Raw genomic sequence first — 23,180 nt, forward strand, 5'->3', positions numbered from 1 at the left:
TAATGGAAGAAATAGCCTGGCTGGTGTGGCCCAGTGGTTGAGCATTGACCTGTGAACTCGGAGGTCATGATTCAATTCCTGGTCAGGGGACATGGCAAGGTTGCAAGCTTGATCCCCATTAGGGGGCATGCAGGAGACAGCTGATCAATGATTCTCTCTCATCGTTAATGTTTCTATCTCTCTCTCCCTCTCCCTCTCTGAAATCAATAAAATTTTAAAAAATAAATAAATAATGGAAGAAACAGGAGAAATTGCAAAAAGAAAATAGAAATAATGAGAACTTATTAGATATTAAGGCACTTAATATACATTATTTAATACTCATAATAACCTTGTCAGAAAGTTTGTATTATCTGTTTTACAGGTAAACAAAGTTCAGAAATAATAAAATTACTGAATTCACTCAGAAATTAGAAAGTAAAAATAAAATTTAAACTTAGGTCTAATTAAAGCCCACATTCATTCCTTGGCCTTGTGTTATCTACTTCGTGACAGCATACTATAAATCTATAACTCCCAGAAAAAGAGCCAAAACAAAGATCTAAAAGTTGTTAGGAAAACAACTAGGCTATAATGAAGGCTGACCTTTCTCTTTATCTCAAAATCCTATTAAATCTTCCTTTTAAAATTTAAAAACAGCCCTGGCCGGTGTGGCTCAGGTGGTTAGAGTGTTGTCCCATTCACCCACCGAAGGGTCATGAGTCTATTCTGGGTCAGGGCACATACACAGGTTGTGGGTTTGATCCTGGTTGAGGTGCCTATGAAAGGCAACCAATTGATGTTTCTCTCTCTCTCTCCTTCTCTCTCACTTCCTCTCTCTCTGGAATCAATGAAAAAACTCACATCATCAGATGAGGAAAAAAATTAGCCCGGCCAGCTTGGCTCAGTGGTTGAGCATCTACCTATGAACCAGGAAGTCACAATTCGATTCCTAGTCAAGGCACATGCGTGGATTGCAGGCTCAATCCCAGTGTGGGGCATGCAGGAGGCAGTCCATCAGTGATTCTCTCTCATCACTGATGCTTCTATCTCTCTCCCCCTAAACCTTCCTCTCTGAAATCAATAAAAATATATGTTTTAAACAAACATACAGACACAAAAAAAGACAGCAAGAGAGATTGACTGATTCTTATATTCTGAATATAAAAAAAGCACTTAGCCCTGACCGGTTTGGTTCAATGGATAGAGCGTTAGCCTGCAGACTCAAGGGTCCCAGGTTCGAATCTGGTCAAAGGCATGTACCTTGGTTGCGGGCACATTCCCAGTAGGGAGTGTGCAGGAGGCAGCTGAAAAAGCACTTAGAACTATCGTTTCTCATAATAATGACTTTAAAGAAATCCTAATTAAAAAATATTGAGGGGACTTCCAGTCAAGATGGTCATGTAGATAAATGCAGCATGAAAATCCTCCCACAACCATGTCAAAATTACAACTAAACTTACAAAACAACCATCATTCTAAACAGCCTGAAATCTAGCTGGATGTTAGTTCTACAATTAGAGATTTACAGAAGAAGCCACATTTAGACTATAGGATGGGCAGAAACACAAAACAGGCAGGTCCCACAGCCATGTGAACCAGATAAAAATTGAAAGAAGTCCTGGCGGGTGCTCAGTGGTTAGAGCATCAGCCAGTGGACTAAAGGGTTGCAGCGTTGATTCTGGTCAAGGGCACATACCTCAGTTGGCGAGCTTGACTACCTCCCCCGTAAGGGAGCGTGCAGTAGGCAACCAATCAATGTTTCTCTCTCCCCACCCCTTCCACTCTCTTTATAAGTCAGTGGAAAGAAGGTAAGGATAAACAAACAAACAAACAAACATAAATAAATAAAAAAATAAAATGATGATTTACTTTGGATGTTATAATTTTTTTAAATGGAAGAAATACCTTAGCTGAGGAGGACTTTCTGAAGAACAAGGGGTTCCAGCCCATACCAGGCCCCCAGCATTCAGGTTCCAGTACCAGAAAGAGAAGTCCCCATAACTTCTGGCTGTAAAAACCAGCGGGGAGTGTGGCTGAGTGAGAGGCTGCTGAAATCCCAGGCAGTTCTTAAAGGGCCCATGCATGAACCTACTAGGACTCACTTCCACTGAGATCCAGTTCAGGGGCAGCAACTTGAAAGGCATCAGAAACATATGGGGAGGAATTGAATTGTCTGACATCAGGGGGAAAGCTGGCGGAGGACAGCTCTTTACTAGATAAAAGTGCTGACAGAGATCATTGTTCTTTTTCTGAGACCCTCCTCCCCAACAGAGCCAGCAGGCACCACATCTGACTCTCCATCAACCTGGTTCACAGTGTTCACCCCACCCTGGTGATTCCCTGAGACACTGCCCTAACCAACTTGTAGGTCCACCCAAGCTGTTTCCAGGGGCTTTTCCATACAAACTGCCTGTCTTAGCTCCTGCTGCAGACTTTCCTAAAATCTCTTAAAGGTTCAAAAATTACAAACAAGCAGCATCCGGTCTTGGCATGCCCCATATCTCTTGCTAAGTGGGCCCAAGCCTGGCACTAGCAGCAGCTAGCCTTGGTTTGCAGCTTAGCCTCTCCTGGGCACCTTCAAGATCAGCATAAGTAGCAGCCATCTGCAGATCACTCAGTAGCTCCTGCTGGGTGCCCCAGGCAGAGCACAGGCAGCAGCTGACTTTGCACCTCTTAAGAGTCCCCAGAGCCAGTGTACTCAGTAAACAGCTTCAGACCATGCCGGATTACAACCCTACCACATCCAGGAGTGACAAATTCAAGGGGCAAACTTGGTGAGCATCAAAGCCCTACTAAAGCAAATATTGCTGGGTAGGATCAGCTCCAGCACAGCAGCTCCTCTGCTGTAATCAGTTTATTATTGCAGCCTGGGGGAGGTGGGTGTCAATCCCTCCCAGTACTGCCAATAGCAATCAAAGCTCAACTACAACAGGACACTGCACACAGCCCATACAGAGGTGTAATTGGAGTGCCCAGCTTGGGAGACTGGGGAGGCTATGTTATTAGACCCTAAAGGACACCTAGTACACAAGACCACTATACCAGGTGTTGGAGAGGTAGCAGTTCTACCTAAAACATAGCAACACACTTAGGGAAGCAGACAAAATGCAGAGACAAAGAAACAGGTTCCAAATGAAAGAAGAGATCGCCAGAAAAATAACTAAATGAAACGGAGGCAAGCAAACTACCAGATACAGAGTTCAAAACAATGGCTATAAGGATGCTCAAGAAACTTAGTGAGAATTCAACAGCATGAAAAAGAACACAGAAACCATTAAAAAAACTGTCTGAAATGAAAGAAACAATAACAGAAATTAAGAATAAGTTACAGAGAATCAACAGATTAAACCAAGAATCAAATCAGCAATTTGGAATATAAGGAAGCAAAAAAACCCAATCAGAGAACCAAGATGGCAGCCTAGGTAAACACTTGTACTCACTGCCTACCACAACTAAAATATAGAACCATCATCCAGAACTGCCTGAAAGCTGGCTGAATGGAAGTCACATTGAGACTGGTAGGAGGGCCGGAGGCATGGAATGAGCTTGACCTGCACTCATGTGTGACGCTTTTTTAAAAATATATTTTATTGATTTTTTACAGAGAGGAAGGGAGAGAGATAGACAGTTAGAAACATTGATGAGAGAGAAACATCGATCAGCTGCCTCCTGCACACTCCCCACTGGAGACGTGCCCACAACCACGGTACATGCCCTTGACTGGAATCAAACCCGGGACCCTTCAGTCTGCAGGCTGACACTCTATCCACTGAGCCAAACCGATTACGACATGTGACGCTTTTTTAATTGGGAGGGAGGCTGTCTCTGTGGAGCCTCCCCACCTCCGTGAGAAGCAAGGAGTCCCAGCCCCACACCAGACCCCCAGCCCAGGCTCTCAGAGCTGGGAAAAGAAGTTCCCATAATTATGGGCTGTAAAAACCAGCAGGGATTGGGGCTCAGTGGTACAGAGGCTGATGGAAACCCAGCTGTTCCTCTTAAAGGGCTGGTGCAGGAAGGAACTTACAAAGTCCTGCTTACTCTGAGCTCCAGCACCAAGGCGAGGCTCTAGGTGACACAGGTACATACAAGGAGGAACTGAATTATCTGCCAATGGGGCAGGAACTCGGGGACAGCTTTCTTCCAGACGGAGGTATTCACAGGGATCATTGCTCTTATGCTGGGACCTCCCCAGTTGCAGGGCTGACTGGCAGTCATTTCTGTTTGTCCCACCATGGTAATTCCCTGAGATCCCACCCCATCCAATTTGCAGCCCCACCCCACCTGTGCAGCAGCTTTTGCATATGAATGACTTGTCCTTGCCCAGGCTTCAGACTTTGCTAAAATCTCTCAAACAAACTGCAACTGGATCACGGAGCCCCAAACCTATTAATAAAATGCCCAAGACCCGGCACTAGCATCAGCCTGCCTTGCTTTACATTTGTGCCTTGCCTGGGCACTTCCAAACCCAATACAAATAGGAGGAATCTGCAGATCTCTCTGTAGCTCCTGCTGGGTGACCCCAGGCAGTGGCTGACTTTGCACCTTCCTGGAGGCCCAACAGCCAGTGCACCCAGAGGATAGCATCAAACCATACTAGATTACAACTCTACACATCCATAAGCAACACACTCAAGGGGCACACCCAGTGAGCACCAAAACCCCACTGAAGCAAGTCCTGCTCCATCAGGGTGTCTCTTGCATAGCAGCTTCCCCACTGTAGTCACAGCTGGTCCTAACAGACAATTGGCCTGGAAGTCAATTCCTCCCAATGACACCAACAGCAATCAAGTCTCAATTATAACAAGACTGTGCACACAGCCCATAAAGGGGCTTACCTAGAGTGCTCAACTCAGGTGACTGGGGAGGCTAAGCCACTGGGCCCTATAGGACACCTATCAACAAAATGCCCAAGACCTGCACTAGTATCAGCCTGCCTTGCTTTACACCTGGGCCTTGCCTGGGCACTTTCAAACTACATAGGCCACTCTACCAACTCAAGGAGACATAACAGCTCTACCCAATACACAGAAACAAACACAGGGAAGCAGCCAAATGTGGAGACAAAGAAACATGTCACAAATTAAAGAAATGGAAGAAAGCAAACTATTGAATATAGAGTTGAAAACCATGGTTATAAGGTTACGCAAGAATCTTAATGAGTGCTTCAAGGGATTTAGTGAGACTTTTAAGGATCTTACTGAGAATGCCAAAAAAAATGGAAAAGGACCAGTCAGAAATTAAGCATACACTGAGTGAAATAAAGAATAATCTACAGGGATGCAACAGTAGAGTAGAGGATTCTAAGAACTAAATCAATGATTTGAAATATGAGGAAGGAAAAAACACCCAACCTGAAGAGAAAAAAGAAAAAATAATCCCAAAATATGAAGACAGTGTAAGAAGCCTCTGGGACAATTTCAAATGTACCAACATTCGTATTATGGGGGTGCCAAAAGAAGAGAAAGAGCAAGATACTAAAAACCTATTTGAAGAAATAATAACAGAAAACTTTCCCTTCCTGGTAAAAGAAATAGACTTACAAGTCCAGGAAGCGCAGAGAGTCCCAAACAAGAGGAACCCAAAGAGGACCACACCAAGACACATCATAATTAAAATGCCAAGGGCTAAAGACAAAGAACCTTAAAAGCAGTTTAGTTATCTACAAGGGAGCACCCATATGCCTGTGAGCTGATTTCTCAACAGGAACTATGCTGGCTAGAAGGGAGTGGCAAGAAATATTCAAAGTGATGAATAACAAGGACCTATAGCCAAGATTATTCTACCCAGCAAAACTATCATTTAGAATTGAAGGTCAGATAAAGAGCTTCACAGACAAGAAGAAGCTAAAGAAGTTCATCACCACCAAACCAGTATTACATAAAATGTTGAAGGATATTCTCTAAGAAAAGGAAGAGGAAGAAAAAGATAAAAAATATAAACAATAAAAGGCAATAAATACATATCAACAATTGAATCTAAAAATTAAAAATAAATGAATAAAAAATCTAATGAACAGAATTAACTTGTGAATAAAATAGAATTACAGGCATGGAATTGGAACATATGGATGATTCTCAGAGGGGAGGGGGCAGGAAGAGATTAAACAAAGATCTTATATGCATATTAAAAGCGGATTTATGCACTGGTGGGATCCTTCAGCCTGGCCTATGCCCTCTCGCAATCTGGGACCCCTCAGGGGATGTTGGACTGCTGGTTTTGGCCCGATCCCCACAGGCCAGGCTGAGGGACCCCACCAGTGCAAGAATCCATGCACTGGGCCTCTAGTATGCATTTAAGATCTTTGGTTAATCTCTTCCCGCCGTTCCCTACCCTCCTTCCCTCTGAGATTCATCAGTCTGTTCCATGTTTCCATGCCTGTGGTTTCCACTCTTGCATTGAGCATCTGCCCCAATGGTCAGTGTGCATCATAGTCACCACACAGTTGGCCCATTGCTTAGACTTTTATATATATAGATATGCATTACCTATGGACATAAACAATAGGACGGTGAAGGTCTGGGGCAGGAACCAGGTGGAGGGGGGCAATGGGGAGAAAAAGAGGAACATCTGTAATACTCTCAACAATAAAGATGAAAAAATAATAATAAATTAACACGTTAACCGCCATGTCAGTCACCAGTGACTGACACTATACTTTCCATGAGACCAGTCAGTCACTGGTGCTGCCAGCATATCAGTGAAATTGGATATCACGGGCTAAACAGGAAAGAAGACAAAACAGGCTTGGCACTTAACATGTTAATTAATAAGTAAATAAAAAGGAAAAAAACACACAAAATAATCAGAGCAGCAAAAAGAGCCCAGCTGGTCTGGCTCAGTGGTTGAGCACTGACCTATAAATCAGGAGGTCATGGTTTGATTCCCAATAGGGCACATGCCCAGACTGCAGGCTCGATCCCTGAATGGGGGACTGCTGGGAGCTGGTCCATCCTTGCTGTTTCAAGTGACCTGGCATATATGGCATACTATCCTTAATATGTTTGCTCACATTCTTGGCCCTAAGTTTAGAACATGGACACAGAACCTGGCTGAAGAACCCAGCTACAGAACCTGGCGACCGAACCTGGCTGGAGAACCTAGTGAGAGAACATGGCTACAGAACCTGGCTGGAGAACCTGGAGAACGTGGCTGGAGAACCTAGCAAGAGAACATGGACACAGAACTTGGCTGGAGATTGTGGCTAGAGATCCTGGCAAGGCTGCTGATCAACTGAACGCTGTTTCCGTGTCATTCCTTCTTCGCCGACTCGGTCCATACCTTTGGGGACCCCTGGACCTGCTGGGGTTGGACCCCAGCAGGGGACATGTAGGAGGCACTCGATTGATGATTCTCTCTCATCATTGATGTTTTTCTTTCTCTCTATCCATTCCTCTCAGAAATCAATAAAAATATTTTTTTAAAGAAAAAGGAATACAAAGAAATGAGGATAGTGTAAGGAGTTTCTGAGACAACTTCAAGCATAAGATTCGTATCATGGGGTGCCAGAAGGAGAAGAGAGAAAAAAATATTGAAAACCTATTTGAAAAAGTTATGACAGAAAACTTCCCTAACCTGATGAAGAAAATAGACATACAAGTCTAGGAAGCACAGACACTCCCAAACAAGTTGAGTCTAAAGAGGCCCCACACCAAGACAGAGCATAATTAAAAGGCAAAAAGACAAAGACAGAATCTTAAAAGCAGAAAGAAAAAAAGAGTTTATTACCAGTGACAGAGCTCCCCTAGGCTAGAAGGGGTTAGCAAGAAATATTCAAAGTGATGAAAAGCAAGAACCTACAACCAAGATTACTTTATCCAGCAAAGCTATCATTTAGAACCAAAGGACAGATGAAGACCTTCCCTGATAAGAAAAAAACTAAAGGAGTTCATTACCACCAAACCAATATTATAGGAAGTGTTAAAGCAGTGGTTCTCAACCTGGGGGTCGAATGACTCTTTCACAGGGGTCGCCTAAGACCATCAGAAAACACATATATAATTACATATTGTTTTTGTGATTAATCACTATGCTTTAATTGTTCAATTTGTAACAATGAAATTGGGGGTCACCACAACATGAGGAACTGTATTAAAGGGTCACGGCATTAGGAAGGTTGAGAACCACTGTGTTAAAGGATCTTCTTTAAGAAAATGAATTTAAAAAATCAAAAATTTGAATAATAAAATGGCAATAAATACATACTTACCAACAATTGACTCTAAAAAACAAAATAAATGAACAAGCAGAACAGAAACAGACTTAGATAAAGAGGACATTTTGATGGTTGCCAGATAGGAGAGGGTTTGGGGTATTAGGCAAAAAAGGTGAAGGGATTAAGAAGTACAAATTGGTTCCAACAGAATAGTCATGAGTTTGTTCTGCTAAATTGTTGTAATGTAGTTGTGGGAGGAGGTGAGTACTGCATTTACCTATACCGACATCTTGACTAGAAATCTCCTCTCACTTTATTAGAATTCTTCTATGAGAAAGAGCTGTCCCTTCTCCCTCATTTAGTTAATTCAGGATATATTTTACTCATCGGGTTATAAACCATTATTATTTGTTTTTTTGCTCAATGTTATGTGGTTTTAATAATAATAATAATTTTTAAAAAAATAAATGCTTATAGAATAAATGAATAAAGTACATCTTATATACCAGGATATGAGAAAGAGAAATAAACACAGATACAACAAAATATATCCATCACTACAGTAATCCAATCAAAAGATTACTGCCTACCTGACATTAGCTTCTTGAGCAATTTCTGGCTCTTGTTTGAGTCACGCTGTAAAATATCCTGTTCTTCACGAGTACATACCTATATAGTAATAAAAGTCACATGATCCCATTGTTATTTATGTTTTTTGCTTGATATATCTACAAAGTAACTTAAATTACACATTAGCTATGGCAATAAAAAAAATGAGACTGTTGGTGCTTTTTTAGTCTGACAAACATACCAAAAAATATATATTCAAGTGAGTTTTGCCCTACTCTTTCTATAGCTCCCTTCTTTCATGAACCATACAAAAAACTGATCTCACTGCAAGTGACCCTAAATGGCTTGATAATTTAAAAAATACACACACACACACACACACACACACACACGTATATAAAACCTATTTTCAAAGGAGAAAGATTTGCCATCGAGAATACTGGAAAAAATATTCAATACTTTCTTTTTATTTTTTTTATTTTTATATATTTTATTGATTTTTTTACAGAGAGGAAGGGAGAGGGATAGAGAGTCAGAAACATCGATGAGAGAGAAAGATCGATCAGCTGCCTCCTGCACACCTCCCAAATGTGCCCGCAACCAAGGCACATGCCTTTGACGAGAATCGAACCTGGGACCCTTCAGTCTGCAGGCCGACGCTCTATCCACTGAGCCAAAACGGTCAGGGCCAATATTTCCTTTTTGAAAAAGCTTTCCAGCTCTAGTCATGAAATCAAGTCTTACAGGAGAAATTATAAGCAGATATCTTATTAGAAAGAAGCAGAGAAAAAAGCAAATTACAAAATCACCAGTGAAATCTAGCCTAGCTTTTATACTATCTACCTATCTATCTATCTATATATGTATATATATATATACATATTACTTCTTTGCCTTTGAACATTATAAAATAATGAATATATTAAGCAAAAAAAAAGTTGTTATTATAAAATTACTGAAATTTTAAGAAGGGAGGCAAAGAAGGGGTTACTTAAAAACAGTTTCATACTAAGCTTAGAAAGCTACATGGCTTCAAGGCCAATATGTTTTACATTACTCTGTTTCTTGAACTGTTATACCTCCAAGGGATCTAACAGAAAATGCTGTACTTCCTAGTAGTTGCCGTGGTGGCACACAGAGTTTCTGCCAGCAGCTATAGGTTGTTTCTCTAGAGAAAGCTTCATATGGGAAGATATTTTTCTGCCATTTTCTGAACATTTCTGATGGTAGACATTACATTTATCAGGTCATCAATTTTCTGTCAGTTTGTTCTCTGAGTATACCGAAAACTTAAGGGCTCTGAACAAAGCAATAAAAGAAGGCAAAACAAAGCAATCCTATATAATAAAAGGCTAATATGCAAATTGTCCCCTTGGGAGTTTCGCTGACTGGGAGTTCGACTGCTGGCTATGATGTATGCTGACCACCAGGCAGCAGCGCGGAACGAAGGAAGGCCTAGATTGGCCCTGATGGCCAGCTAGTGCTAGGGACCCTACCCGTGCATGAATTTCATGCACTGGGCCTCTAGTATAAAATAGGTGCCTTCAACAACACCAAATGTCATTGCTTCGGCCAGCCAGCTCAACTGGCAAAATAAGCTTTTTTTTTTTTAAATTCTCACCGAAGGTTATGTTCTACTGATTTCAGAGAAAGGAGAAGAGGAGGGGAGGGAGGGAGGGAGAAGGAGAGAGAAAGAGATGGTGGGGGGTTGGAGAGAAGGAATCAGATTTATGAGAGAAATATTGATCAACTACCCACCCACCCCTAAAAACACACACAAGCCCCCCCCAGACCAGGATCAAACCCACAACCCAGGTGTGTGCCCTGACTGGGAATCAAACTAGCAATCTGTCAGTGCATGGGGAGATGCTCCAACCGAGTCACAATGGTCAGGGCTGACATAGTTAAGGTTTTTAGACAACTCATTAGGGTGTTTATAAGAGTCATAACTGCTACACTCTTGGGATCATTCTCTCAGACAATATAGAGCTATAAAGAGGAGTTGTCCTGGAAACAAAACCTTTAATGACCCAAAGATTGTGTCACAATGGTTCTGTTTCTTGGGGATGTGAACCACATCTGAAGACTCTGACAAACGTTTTTTACATTTTAGGCCCTAAAGTTTTCTTGAAGTAAATCTGACACAAGACTTGGGTCTTTTAACAATGTGTATCCTCAAAACTCTTTTCACTAATAGGCCTTGTTACTAGGATAAAACATTGTTAAAAAATTCCTGCTACTACAGTTTACTGGACATCACAGGGAAGAAATTTCTATGAAAAAGAGAGTGCTAGGGATGTGAATGTCCCTATTTATTAAACCAAAACACAGTAGTAAAATAAAATAGAAAAGAAACAATTACCAGAGTACCACAGAATAAGCAAGGGCCAGAACCTTCTTGTTCACAGACTATACGCCCGCAGATCAGACAGTTATTGATCAGCTTGTGCTTCTGGCCCAGGCAATCACAAGGGTGGCGACCTGGGATCAGGACTGCAAGCTTGTCTTGTCCCTCTTTTGTGTATAAACTGACAAACTTTGTCTTCTTCTTTAAGGAATTGTTGTTCTCTTGTGCCTAATTGTACAAAAATATTAGAAATAACATCAAAAAATGAATGACAATGAAAACAGTCAAGGAGAGAGAACTTCAGTTCTGTTCAGTAACAACTTACTCACTACTGAGAAGCCAGGAAAGAAGGAAGGGAATGGGAGAAATACAAATTAATTATAATCAAGGGTCTAGGGCAGTGGTCGGCAAACTCATTAGTCAACAGAGCCAAATATCAACAGTACAACGATTGAAATTTCTTTTGAGAGCCAAATTTTTTAAACTTAAACTATATAGGTAGGTACATTGTTATTAACTTAATTAGGGTACTCCTAAGGCTTAGGAAGAGCCACACTCAAGGGGCCAAAGAGCCGCATGTGGCTCACGAGCCGCAGTTTGCCGACCACAGGTCTACGGAAAGATTATGCTCTAGAAAAAGTCACTAATATCCCTTACCTTCTCAGCCTTCTATTACAGTTGGTGAGAGGTAGATGTAGCAGTAGAAACTGATTATGTGACATATTTAAGCATAGCTAAATTGAAGATCATAAGAAATAAAAATGCTTCTAAAAGCAGATGATATTCACAGATTTGGAAATATGACTAAAATAAGAATCAATAAAAATAGACTGAATAGCCCTAGCCAGTTTGGCTCAGTGGATAGGGCATCGGCCTGCGGACTGAAGGGTCCCGGTTTCAATTCCAGTAAAGGGCATGTACCTTGGTTGTGGGCTCAATCCCCAGTGGGGGGCGTGTAGGAGGTGGCTGATCGATGATTCTCATCATTGATGTTTCTATCTCTCTCTCCCTCTCCCTTCCTCTCTGAAATCAATAAAAATATTTTTTAAGAAATAGACTGAATAAGGCCCTGGCTGGTAGTTCAGTTAGTTAGAGCACTGTCCCCATAAACCAAGATTGTGGGTTCAATCCTGGGCCAGGACACATAAAAGAATCAACCAATGAATGCATATACAAGTGAAACAACAAATTGATGTTTATATCCCTCCCTCTCTCTAAAATCAATAAATAAAAAATTTAAAAAATAGACTCAATAAGAAAAAGACAAATAACACAAAAGAAAGATGGGCAAAAGACCTAAACAGGAATGTAATAAAAGACAATATCCAAATTGGCCAACAATCACATGAAAAGGTGCTTAACTTCATTAATCATCAAGAGAATGCTAAATAAAACCACAATACATACAACTACATACCAAACAGAATGGCTAAATTGAAAAACGGAAAATACAGAGTGTTGGCAAGAATACAGAACAATTAGAGCTCTCATACACTGCTGGAGTATAAATTGAAGCTGAACATATGCATATCCTGTGACCCAGCAATTCAAGTCTTGGATATATACTCAACAGAAATGTGTAAATATGTTCACTAAAAGACAGGCAAAAGAATGTTCACTGCAGCACTGGGATTGGAAACTACCCAAATGTTCAACAGTAGATAGATGTATTCACTTAGTGGGATCCTATGTAGCAATGAGAATGAAAAGTATAACTATACAAAACAATAGGGTAATTCTTATAAAGTGTGTTAATTGAAACAGGCCAAAAACAAAAGAGTACATATTATTTAGCTCCATTTATACAAAGTTCATAAGCAGGCAACACATTCTCTTCCAACGTTCTCTGATGTTGGAAGTTAAGAAGGAGTTTCCATGTCTAATTTTTTCAAATGCTTTTTCTGCATCAATTGATATGACCATGTGGTTTTTTTCTTTCAATTTGTTTATGTGATGTATCACGTTTATTGATTTGCGGATATTGTACCATCCTTGCATCCCTGGGATAAATCCTACTTGGTCATGATGTATGATCTTTCTGATGTACTGCTGGATCCGATTTGCTAAGATTTTGTTGAGGATTTTGGCATCTATGTTCATGAGGGATATTGGCCTGTAATTTTCTTTCATTGTGTTGTCTTTACCTGGTAATACTTTAAGCAATAAGAAAAAAGCAAATTTACTATTGATATAATAAAAATGGTTAAAAATGTAAAAAAAAAAAAAAAGGAGTTTCCCTTGGGAGGGTTGTCATTTTGAGGAACACTGGGGATCTTCTAGAGGAATGGAAATGTTTTGTTTCTGTCTATACAAGTATGGGTCAGTTTGTGAAAATTCATCTGTTCAGTTCTGCATGTGTGTTATAAAATAAAAGTTTAAAGAGAGAAGTGTAGTTATCAGCCTCTGTCTCACTCCATTCAAGCTGTTATAACAAAATACCATAGATTAGGTAGCTTATAAACAACAGGAATTTATTTCAAACATTTCTGGATGCTGAGAGTCCAAAATCAGGGTGTCAGCATGGTTGGGTGAAGGCCTTCTTCCAGAAATGACATGTAGATCACTGTGTCCTCACATGGTGAAAGGGGCTAGGGAAGTCCTTCAGGTCTCTTTTAGAAGAGCACTAATCCCATTCATGAGCGTTCCACTCTCATGACATAAGAACTTCCCAAAGGTCCCACACCCTAATATCATCATATTGGGCATTAGCACTTCAACATGTGAAGTGTATAGATGCCTCTCCCATATTGTGGTCTTATTTCCCTTTAAATTGAGAGTTCCTCAATCATTTCCAGAGACTGAAGTTTCAGTGGAAAAATCTCAGATGTCTAGCAGTTGGGAAAATACTAAAAGAGAACAATTCTTTAGTAAGTATAAAGAGATCTGAAATGCCCCAGTGTCCAAAGCCAAAAGTTGAGATATAAAGACAATATCAAAAAAGTCAACTTAGGTAAAAATTAAAATGTAAGACAAGTGCTAAAGATTTTATCAAATCTAGTAGGCTGCATTTTTTCAAACTTAGTCAATTATATCTTTGGCTCTCAGGGATAGAGATGGAGAGAAGATTAAAATCTCTAAGCAGAGCCCAGCCTGTGTAGCTCAACCCATGAACCAGGAGATCATGGTTCGATTCCAGGCCAGGGCATATGCCCAGGTTGTAGGCTGGATCCCCAGTAGGGGGTCTGCAGTTGGCAGCTGATTGATGATTCTCTCTCCTTACTGATTGCTGGGGTCTTTTCCACATCTACAAGACATCAGAAATTTCGAGAAGGGCTGTGTGTGAGTGAATGAAGAGACTAGAGAAAAAATAGGAATTTGGAAGGCATTTTGGTGTGCCAGATGGAAACATAGTTCTAGTGACTAAGCTCCTCGAATCTCCTGACCCAGGGCTTTTTATTCACACATTTTGCCCTCTAGCAAAGCAGATATACATATCAAAGGTAAGGTCTGCTAAAGAATAAAGGACCATCAGGTTGGGGGAATTGCTGTCTGGCTGTTCCAGCAGCAGGTAATAACATGGAGATTTTCAGCCCTGCTGAAAGAGTCCATTCAACCTTTTGAGGACTTCTCGCATTTATTATGACCCGCTGGAATTAGCCTCCAGCAATTGATGTATGTCTCTCTCTCTCTCTCCCCCTTCCTCTCTCTAAAATCAATAAAAACATTTTACAATCTCTAAGCAGACATTTTTATTTTATTATACAGTTACATTAAAATAAGGTATTTGAGGGACTGAGAGTTGGGCTTTGATGACATCTTGTATATAATGGAAGCAAGTATTTCTCAAGAAGGAGAAAGAGAAATAGAGAATAGGAAAATGGGGCATGCAAGAATATTCATAGCACATCATTCCACTGCTTAAAATCATTATTGGTTTCCCATTGTGCTTAGAATAAAATCCAAGCTACTTTCTAATCCTATCTAATAAAGAGGAGATATGCTAATTGACCATCACACCACCACAAAGATGGCAGCGCCCACAGCGCTGTGGGCCCAGCCTTGCCGTGCGCCTGCCTCTGGAGTCCCCCCGTCCCCTCAGCCTCCCAGCTACCGAGGGCAGGCCCAAGGCACAGGCAAGCCTCGGATGGCGGCTGCCCAGCCAACACCCAAGGCGCAGGCAAGCCTCAGATGTCAGCTGCCCAGCTGCCCAGGTCTTCCCGAGGCTCAGGTAACCAGGGCTGGCCGAGGCTTGTGCTGCCGGCAGTGGCAGCAGCAGAGGTGATGGGGCGTCACCTTCCCCTGATCACCAGGTCGCCTCCTGCCCCTGAGGGCTCCTGGACTGTGAGAGGGGAAGGGCTGAGGACCCCCCCTCCAGTGCATGAATTTTCATGCAACAGGCCTCTAATTACCTATAAAGCCTTACATATGGCTTCCAGGTACTCTCCAACTTCATCTACATGTCATCCTTTCCCTGCTCACTATGACCAGGCACATAGGGCTTCTGATACTTCCTAGAACACTTTTCTCCATCTCCCCTTTGTAGTTGTTAATTCCTCTATCTGCACTGTTCCTAGTCCATCTCTTAACATCTGGTTCCTTTTCGTGTTCAGATTCGGGTGTGGTTTTTTTCTTCAAATTATGAGAAAGTTTATTTATAAAGTTACAGAGATAGTAGAAGTGAGCCAGCTGGGCTTTGTAGGCTCAGGAAACAAGCTACAGAAGCAAAAGAAGGACTCTTGGAGCTTAGAAGAGGGAAAGGAAAAGGTAATGCGCCTAGCGGGAAGTAAAGAGGAATGGGAAAGGCACAAGCGTGCTCCTGAGAGGGCCAGCACTTCAAGTTCAGGTCTTAGCTATAATTTCAGTTCTTCAGAGAGGCTTTATCTAAATGTCCGTCTTACCAATTACTGCCTATTGTACTGTTCTTTTTATTTTTCATGGTAGTCTTCACAATTTATAATTACTTAAAAAGTTTTCTTTGACTGTCTTTTCCACTTTTCCTCTAAACCAATAAAATGTACACTCTAGTAGAGCAAGAAAGCTGAATGTGTCTTGCTTATTGCTATATTTCCAACACCTAAATCAGTTCTTGACATACAGCAAACATGCAACAAAAATAACCAAATGAATGCCTGTGAAAGTTGAAGATATATTTATCTACAGATCCATTTGTAGGTACAGTTTGATACTGGTGCTTCCAGATCTGTGAATTTGCCTACTTGCAAGAATTTATTTATAACCCCAAAATCAATCAATCATTCATGGACATGCACAGATGGCAATAAATTTGAGTCACCAAATGCACATATTTCCAGCTAAGATCAAACAGAGCAATGGTCTGCCTTCTTATTTCAGCTCTCATACCGTAAACAAGTGTCTTTTTTAAAATATATATGTTTTTTATTATTTTTACAGAGAGAGGAAGGGAGAGGGACAGGAGCAGGGGGAAATGGAGGATATTTTTTCCATTGATTTTTTTAGAGAGTGGAAAGGAGAGGGGAGGCGGAAGAGAAAGAGAGAAAGAAAGAGAGAGAGAGAGAGAGAGAGAAACATCGATATGAGAAAGACACATCAATGTGAGAGACACATCTATTGATTGCCTCCTGCATAGGTCCAAACCCCCAACCAGGGCCGGGGATGGAACCTGCAACCCTGGTATGTGCCCTTGACTAGGCATGGAACCTGAGGCCCTTTGGCTCTCTGGCCAATGCTCTAACCACTGAGAAACATAGGCTAATTTATTTAATCCTTCTTTTATGACTAAACAATCAGGTCAGTTCAAATTTTCAATATCTATACTAATAAAAGGGTAATATACTAATTAGACTGGATATCTTCCGACGTCCTTCCGGACAAAGTCGTGGATGGTGGCTGCTGCTGTGAGGGCCGGACCAAGGCTCAGGCATCCGCGGTGGCTGTGAGGGCCGAGGCCCAGGCAGCCACAGCGGCCGGCAGTGGCGGCAGCAGTGGCGTGATGGGAGCGTTGCCTTGCCCCGATCGCCCTGTCGCCTCCCACAGAGGGAGGCCAGAGGCGGCAGCAGTGAGGGGTTAATGGGGGCGGTCGCCTCTTGCAGAGGGAGGCCAGACTGCAGTTTAGGCCCGCTTCCCATGGGGAGCAGGCCTAAGCTGTCAGTACGACATCCCCTGAGGGCTCCCAGACTGTGAGAGGGGACAGGCCAGACTGAGAGGATCCCCTACACCGTGCATGAATTTTCATGCACCAGGCCTCTAGTTATAAATAAAATTGTATAGAACATAAATTTTTAGCATGTACTTCTACTTTCTTAAGTTACATTAATAAGTCAAAAGTATATGAACATTTTCCATGGCTCTTGATGTATATATGCTGCTAAACTGTCCTCAGATCTTTTTTTTTTAATATATCTTTATTGATTTCAGAAAGGAAAGGAGAGGGAGAGAGAAAGAAACATGATGAGAAAGAGAATCATTGATCGGCTGCCTCCTGCACGCCCCCCACTGGAGATCAAGCCCACAACTGGGCATGTGCCCTTAGCCAGACTTGAACCTGGGACCCTTCAGTCAGCAGGCCAATGCTCTATCCACTGAGCCAAACCAGCTAGGGCTCGTCCCCAAATCTTAAACCAGTTTATATTGCCATCAGCAATGTACAGGAGATTCCTGTTTTAATACTTCATCATCATCATAAGTATTCTAGTTTTAAAATATTTGACAATTTGATAGGCAGTATCTCAAGGGAATTAATGTGTATTTATTTGATTATGAGTACAGTAACCAACCATCCTGGTTTGCCCCGGACTTAGGGGAATCCCAGAAGATAGGACTTTCAATGCTAAAACTGGTCTTAAGCAATTAGCAAAAGTCACAAGCAATTAGGGTGATGAACTGGTCTTAATTACTAGTAAGTTAGACATCTTTTTATGTTTATTGGTCATTTGTGTTGGGTCTTTATTTTTTTGCTTGTGGTCTTTGCTCATTTTATTCTGACCGTTAAAAGGCTTAAATCTCTATTTTTTCCCCTTTAACTTAACATCATTTTGTAAACAATTTGCCATGTTTTGCATAATCATCACACTCAGAATTTTCTGATCACTACTTTTCCATTTCAGCATAATTAACTTTTCCCTTATGTTGGGAAATTTAGCTGGTCAAATTGTCTTATAAATTTTTCTGATCACAGGGCTATTTTGATTGCCAAGAGAGAATACAAAAAAGCTCTAACATTAAATGCTGATGAGGATGGTGTTGGTAGTAGATGGCCCAAAGAAGAACACTGCTAATAACAGCTAAAATTGTACATTCTTTTAGTATAAACCCATTAAAAAAATGTTGAAATTGAAGGCCTGGTGCACTTCATTAAATCTTTTACATTAAATATATATATATATGTATATATATGTATATATATACACATATGTATGTAAGTGTGTGTGTGTGTGTATATATATATGTATATAATCTTTAAGTAAAGATGTCCTTATAATATTTATTTAATCAGGCAGCCAAAAATACTACCATATAGAAAGTAATTATCACTTTCTCTTCATAAAATTCATGCATTTGTTGAAAAATTGCCGTTCTAGACCAATGTGTACACTTTATACAGTCATCCCTCTTCTCCATATAGCCAGAAAAAATTTCATTTTATAAGCACTTACCTTGGCCAAATCAAAAGGTGTTTTGACCTCTATGGTTGTGTCAGGTTCAGCAAATGCAGGAACTTCCTGTCTGTTTCTCCCTTTCCGCCTACTTCTCTTTAGCTGGTCTCCTGATTTCTGCCCGTCTAAAATTTCTGTAAAGAAGAAAAAAATATAGAGAGGGGTAGAGAGAAAGGGACCAAATTTGGGGGGGGGGACACATCAATTTGTTGTTCCACTTATTTATACATTCCTTGGTTGATTCTTACATGTACCCCGATCAGGGAACCCACAACCTTGGCATGTGGAGACGAAGCTCTAACTAAGTAACCTGGCCAGAATGATGCTTAATATTTAAAGTCAAGATATGAAGTCAGGCAGGTTTTTAAATTTTATTTTCCTTTCAAACAAGAATTAAATTTAAACCATCACTTTCTAAAGTGTAGTCAATGATAAATAAAGACTACTGGCTGGAATTAAGAAGTTAAATTAAAATCTGATATTTTAGATTGCATAATAATAATGACTTAGATTATTTAGGTTGGTGCTCATGCTGTGCTTAAAGAGTTACTTCTAAATGCTATTTATACTAAAATTGGTCATCATTTACCTTCACCAGGTATGCACGTAACTGGAAAGTGTTCCTTTAAACCATGTATAAATCTTTCAAATTATTCTGAAGCCACATTTATATCTGCAAACAGTATTTTTGTGATATTTTCTAACTGAAAAAATGTGAACTAGAACAATATTCATCACAAATTGGGAAGAACTGGATTAAAACTATGTATACATATGATTCTGCTTAAGTTGGCTGTGAGGAAATACAGAGTGACAAAAAAATACCAATTCCTGTAAGCCAACCCATTTACCAATATTTCAATCTTTATTTAATTATATTAACTTACCATCTTTTTTGAAGGATGGCTGCAGAGCATCAGAAATCAACTCCTGCTCATTCTTTTGCCATTTGTTTATAAGCTCCTCTATGAATTGACCTTTTTTGCCCTCATTTCCCTGAAGGAGGTCAGTAACATATTCTCGTATCTCTTCAGGACTCTCAATTGACAAAACATACCTCAGGAAGTAAAGATAAAAGTTGTTGAAACAAGGCTAACTTAACTATGGTTTTCAATAATCATAATAGAGATCAAGGTAGTAAAAACCATTAATTAATCCATTACAGTGTTTACTTTGAGTGAAGTTCTACTCTAGATGCTTGGAATATCAATTTAATTAGGACAAAGACCCTGACCTCAAGCAGTTCGTATTCTATTCTTCACAGTCTTCTTGTATTTCTAAAACCAAATCTGTGTATTGAAGATAGGCTTGTGGTGATACCCTTAACACAAGAATACTTTTTTTTATTTGTATTAAAATACAGTTAGAAAAATAAAATACAATCGGCAGAATATTTTCTATAACTATATATCTGCAATCATTATATTTTCCTAGGAACAATACAAATTACCTAATCTCTATGTTGCAAAACCTAAAATTTCTCTTCATTTTCACTAAAAAATGAAATTATAAATTCAAACCAGTTAGTGATTTAACATTCTTAAAAATTGTAAATCAAGATTGGCATTACATCAGAATAAGCAAATCTACATGTATACCTCATTTTATTGTGCTTCACAGGTATTGGGTGTTTACTAACTGAGGGTAAGACCCTCTATCAGCAAAAAGAGATTATGACTTGCTTTATTACTGTGGTCTGGAACCAAACCCTCAGTATCTCTAAGGTATGTGTGTATTTAAGGAAATTTTATAAAGAGTTCTTAAAAAGTGAGATGGGAGTACAAGTCAGTACAACTTTTCTAGAAATCAGCTAGTTAGTATATTTAAAATGCCTTAAAAATAATCCAATAATTCCCTTTGTAGAACTCTATATGAAATAGAGACAGAACATTTTCTGCAAAAAGTTAACTGCATCATTATTTTTTTAATATATATATATTTTATTGACTTTTTACAGAGAGGAAGGGAGAGGAATAGAGAGAAACATCGATGAGAGAGAAACATCGATCAGCTGCCTCCTGCACATGCCCCACTGGGGATGTGCCCGAAACCAAGGTACATGCCCTTGACTAGATTCAAACCTGGGACCCTTCAGTCCGCAGGCCAACGCTCTATCCACTGAGCCAAACCGGTTAAGGCTGCATCATTATTTAAACCGGTGAAAAAAGTAGAAACTACTGAAAACATCCATTCATGGAGAAGGGTAAAATGAACTCAAGTTTTAGACTTAACAAAATGTAATATGCAACCGTTAAAAGTGAAATTTTTGAATAATTATTGTTAACCTGAGGAAATGTTCTCATAAAATGGTAAGTAAAATAATAGTTAGACTGTATATTTAGCATATGATCTAAATTGCTACAAAAGAAATGTGTATATCTATACACTTTATGTAGAAAAAGCATAGAAAGTTATACACCAAAATGATTATCACTGAGTGGTACGATTAAAAAGAGTTTTAGTTTATATTTTATTTTATTTTTCCCCCTACAATTTGAAAATATATTACAACATGCATAGATAAAAACACTAAAAGAGAAATTATGGTTACCTCTGGGTTGTGGTAATTTTAGTTTCTTCCTTAAAAAAATTTTTTTTTTAGTTTCTACAGTGAATATGCACATCATCAGAGAAGTGAAAAAAAATTACTTATAAATTAAGATAATGGACCATGGAAGCATTATCAGCTCTGAAGAAACTAATTCAGACATCTAATATGGGACATACAAAAAAAAATAATGCTAAAATAAATAAAATAATAATAATAATGCTATATCATTTAAATTTAAAACATCATGCAGCCCTAACTGGTTTGGCTCAGTGGCCTGCTGACTGAAAGGTCCCAGATTCGATTCCGGTCAAGGGCATGTAACTTGGTTGTGGGCACATCACCAGTATGAGGTGTGCAGGAGGCAGCTGATCGATGTTTCTCTCTCATTGATGTTTCTAGCTCTCTATCCCTCTCCTTTTCTCTCTGTAAAAAATCAATAAAATATATTTTTTAAAAAATCATGCAACTGTCTCATCATTGGTAGACAACCATTTCTGGGGCTTTTACAGTTTAATCAACCTGATCCCCAGACTTACCAGCCCCCATTAAAAAATCAATTGCTATCAAGGACTCACAGTGCTGAAAGGAACCTCAAGGGATCATTTAACTCTGGAGTATTCAAACTACTAGGAAAATATTATAAAAGCTCCAGAAACATTTGAATAAATGTCATTTTAACTATTTAATAAATTATAATAAAGAACAACATACATCCCTAGCTGGTTTGGCTTGGTGGATAGAGCGTCAGTGTGCGGATTAAAGGGTCCCAGGTTCCATTCTGGTCAAGGGCACATGCCCGGGTTGTGGGCTCCATCCCCAGTGGGGGCTTGCAGGAGGCAGCCAGTCAATGTTTCTCTCTCATCATTGATGTTTCTGTCTCTCTCTCTCCTTCTCCCTTCTTCTCTGAAATCAATAAATATATTTAAAACAAAACAAAAAAACCAGTTCTCTATAATTAAAAAAAACAAATAAAAAGAACAACATACACCCAAATGCGTTATATACCAAATCTTGTATGTCAACCAAAATATGAATGAATACGGATTGTGGCTCTTAATGTCACATAAATGTGTCATTGATCAGGAAGATAAGAACTCTATGATGTCTTTTTAAAAATTTCAGGCCACTCAAGTAAAATTATTCAAATTACCTGACTAATACATACACATGGGCAATTTTCAAATACCAGGCATGGCACAGCAAATTTACATAACAAATGCTTTCATCTTGCATCACAGGGTGTTGTGCAACAACTAGTAAAAACCTAATAAGTGGTGTAAATAGAGTTATTTTATAGGAAGCTGTAGTGCTTATTTCTTTAAGTTTTGAATAATTTTTATTTAATTTATATTTATGAATTTTTAAAAATGCAAGCAGGTGTTTAGCCATAAGTAGTGCTTCAACTTTAAAACAAATTTCTCATCACTCCTCTTTCAAGGCTGTGGATAAGTTTAACCAAGGAAAAACTAAGACTGCAAAATAAGCTTTTAAAAAAACATTTATAGGAGAACCGAAGATGGCGGCATAGGTTAACACCAGAGATTGCTGCCTTGAACAACCAATTCAAATTAAGCTTGATCCAGGGAAAGGACAACGTCCAGAGCCACAGGAGGGCTGGCTGAGTGGAAATTCTACAACTAGGAGTAAAGAGAATATTATTTCCAGACTCAGAGGCGGCGCAGTGCTGAAGTGAAATTCTGAGGTACGAGTGCGCGCGGAGCAGGGCTGGCGGCGCGGCGCGGACGGCGGGGCGAAGGGAGCGGCGCAAACAATCGAGAGGGAGTAGCAGACTCTGAGCTCCAGATCCGGGCGAGTCGCTAGGGACGCAGACGGGAGAGGTGGGACGGACTGGCCTCGGTCGGAACTCGAGGGCAGCATTCTCTCCGAGGTTTGCAGCGGTTGCTGAGACTTTGTGAGGCAGAGTCCCTAGGGACAGAACAGAGAGTCGCCATAACTGCTCCCTCCCTGCAGATCCCCAGGGACCCGCTCCGCCCAAATCCTGCG

At 40.1% G+C, this 23,180-nt stretch overlaps 1 protein-coding gene across 1 annotated transcript in view; it reads right to left on the bottom strand.

The window, feature by feature from the left end:
- Positions 1-23,180, bottom strand: part of TRIP4 (thyroid hormone receptor interactor 4) — a 71,757-nt gene that overhangs the window by 44,797 nt on the left and 3,780 nt on the right. The window contains exons 2-5 of the mRNA XM_006770837.2: positions 19,513-19,682; positions 18,626-18,759; positions 11,067-11,279; positions 8,725-8,803 (exon numbers count right to left, since the gene is read on the bottom strand). Coding sequence (XP_006770900.1) covers positions 8,725-8,803; positions 11,067-11,279; positions 18,626-18,759; positions 19,513-19,682 — 596 coding nt within the window. The remainder of the gene's footprint in view (positions 1-8,724; positions 8,804-11,066; positions 11,280-18,625; positions 18,760-19,512; positions 19,683-23,180) is intronic.

This window comes from Myotis davidii, unplaced genomic scaffold, assembly GCF_000327345.1.
Source record: "Myotis davidii unplaced genomic scaffold, ASM32734v1 scaffold461, whole genome shotgun sequence".
NCBI lineage: Eukaryota > Metazoa > Chordata > Mammalia > Chiroptera > Vespertilionidae > Myotis > Myotis davidii.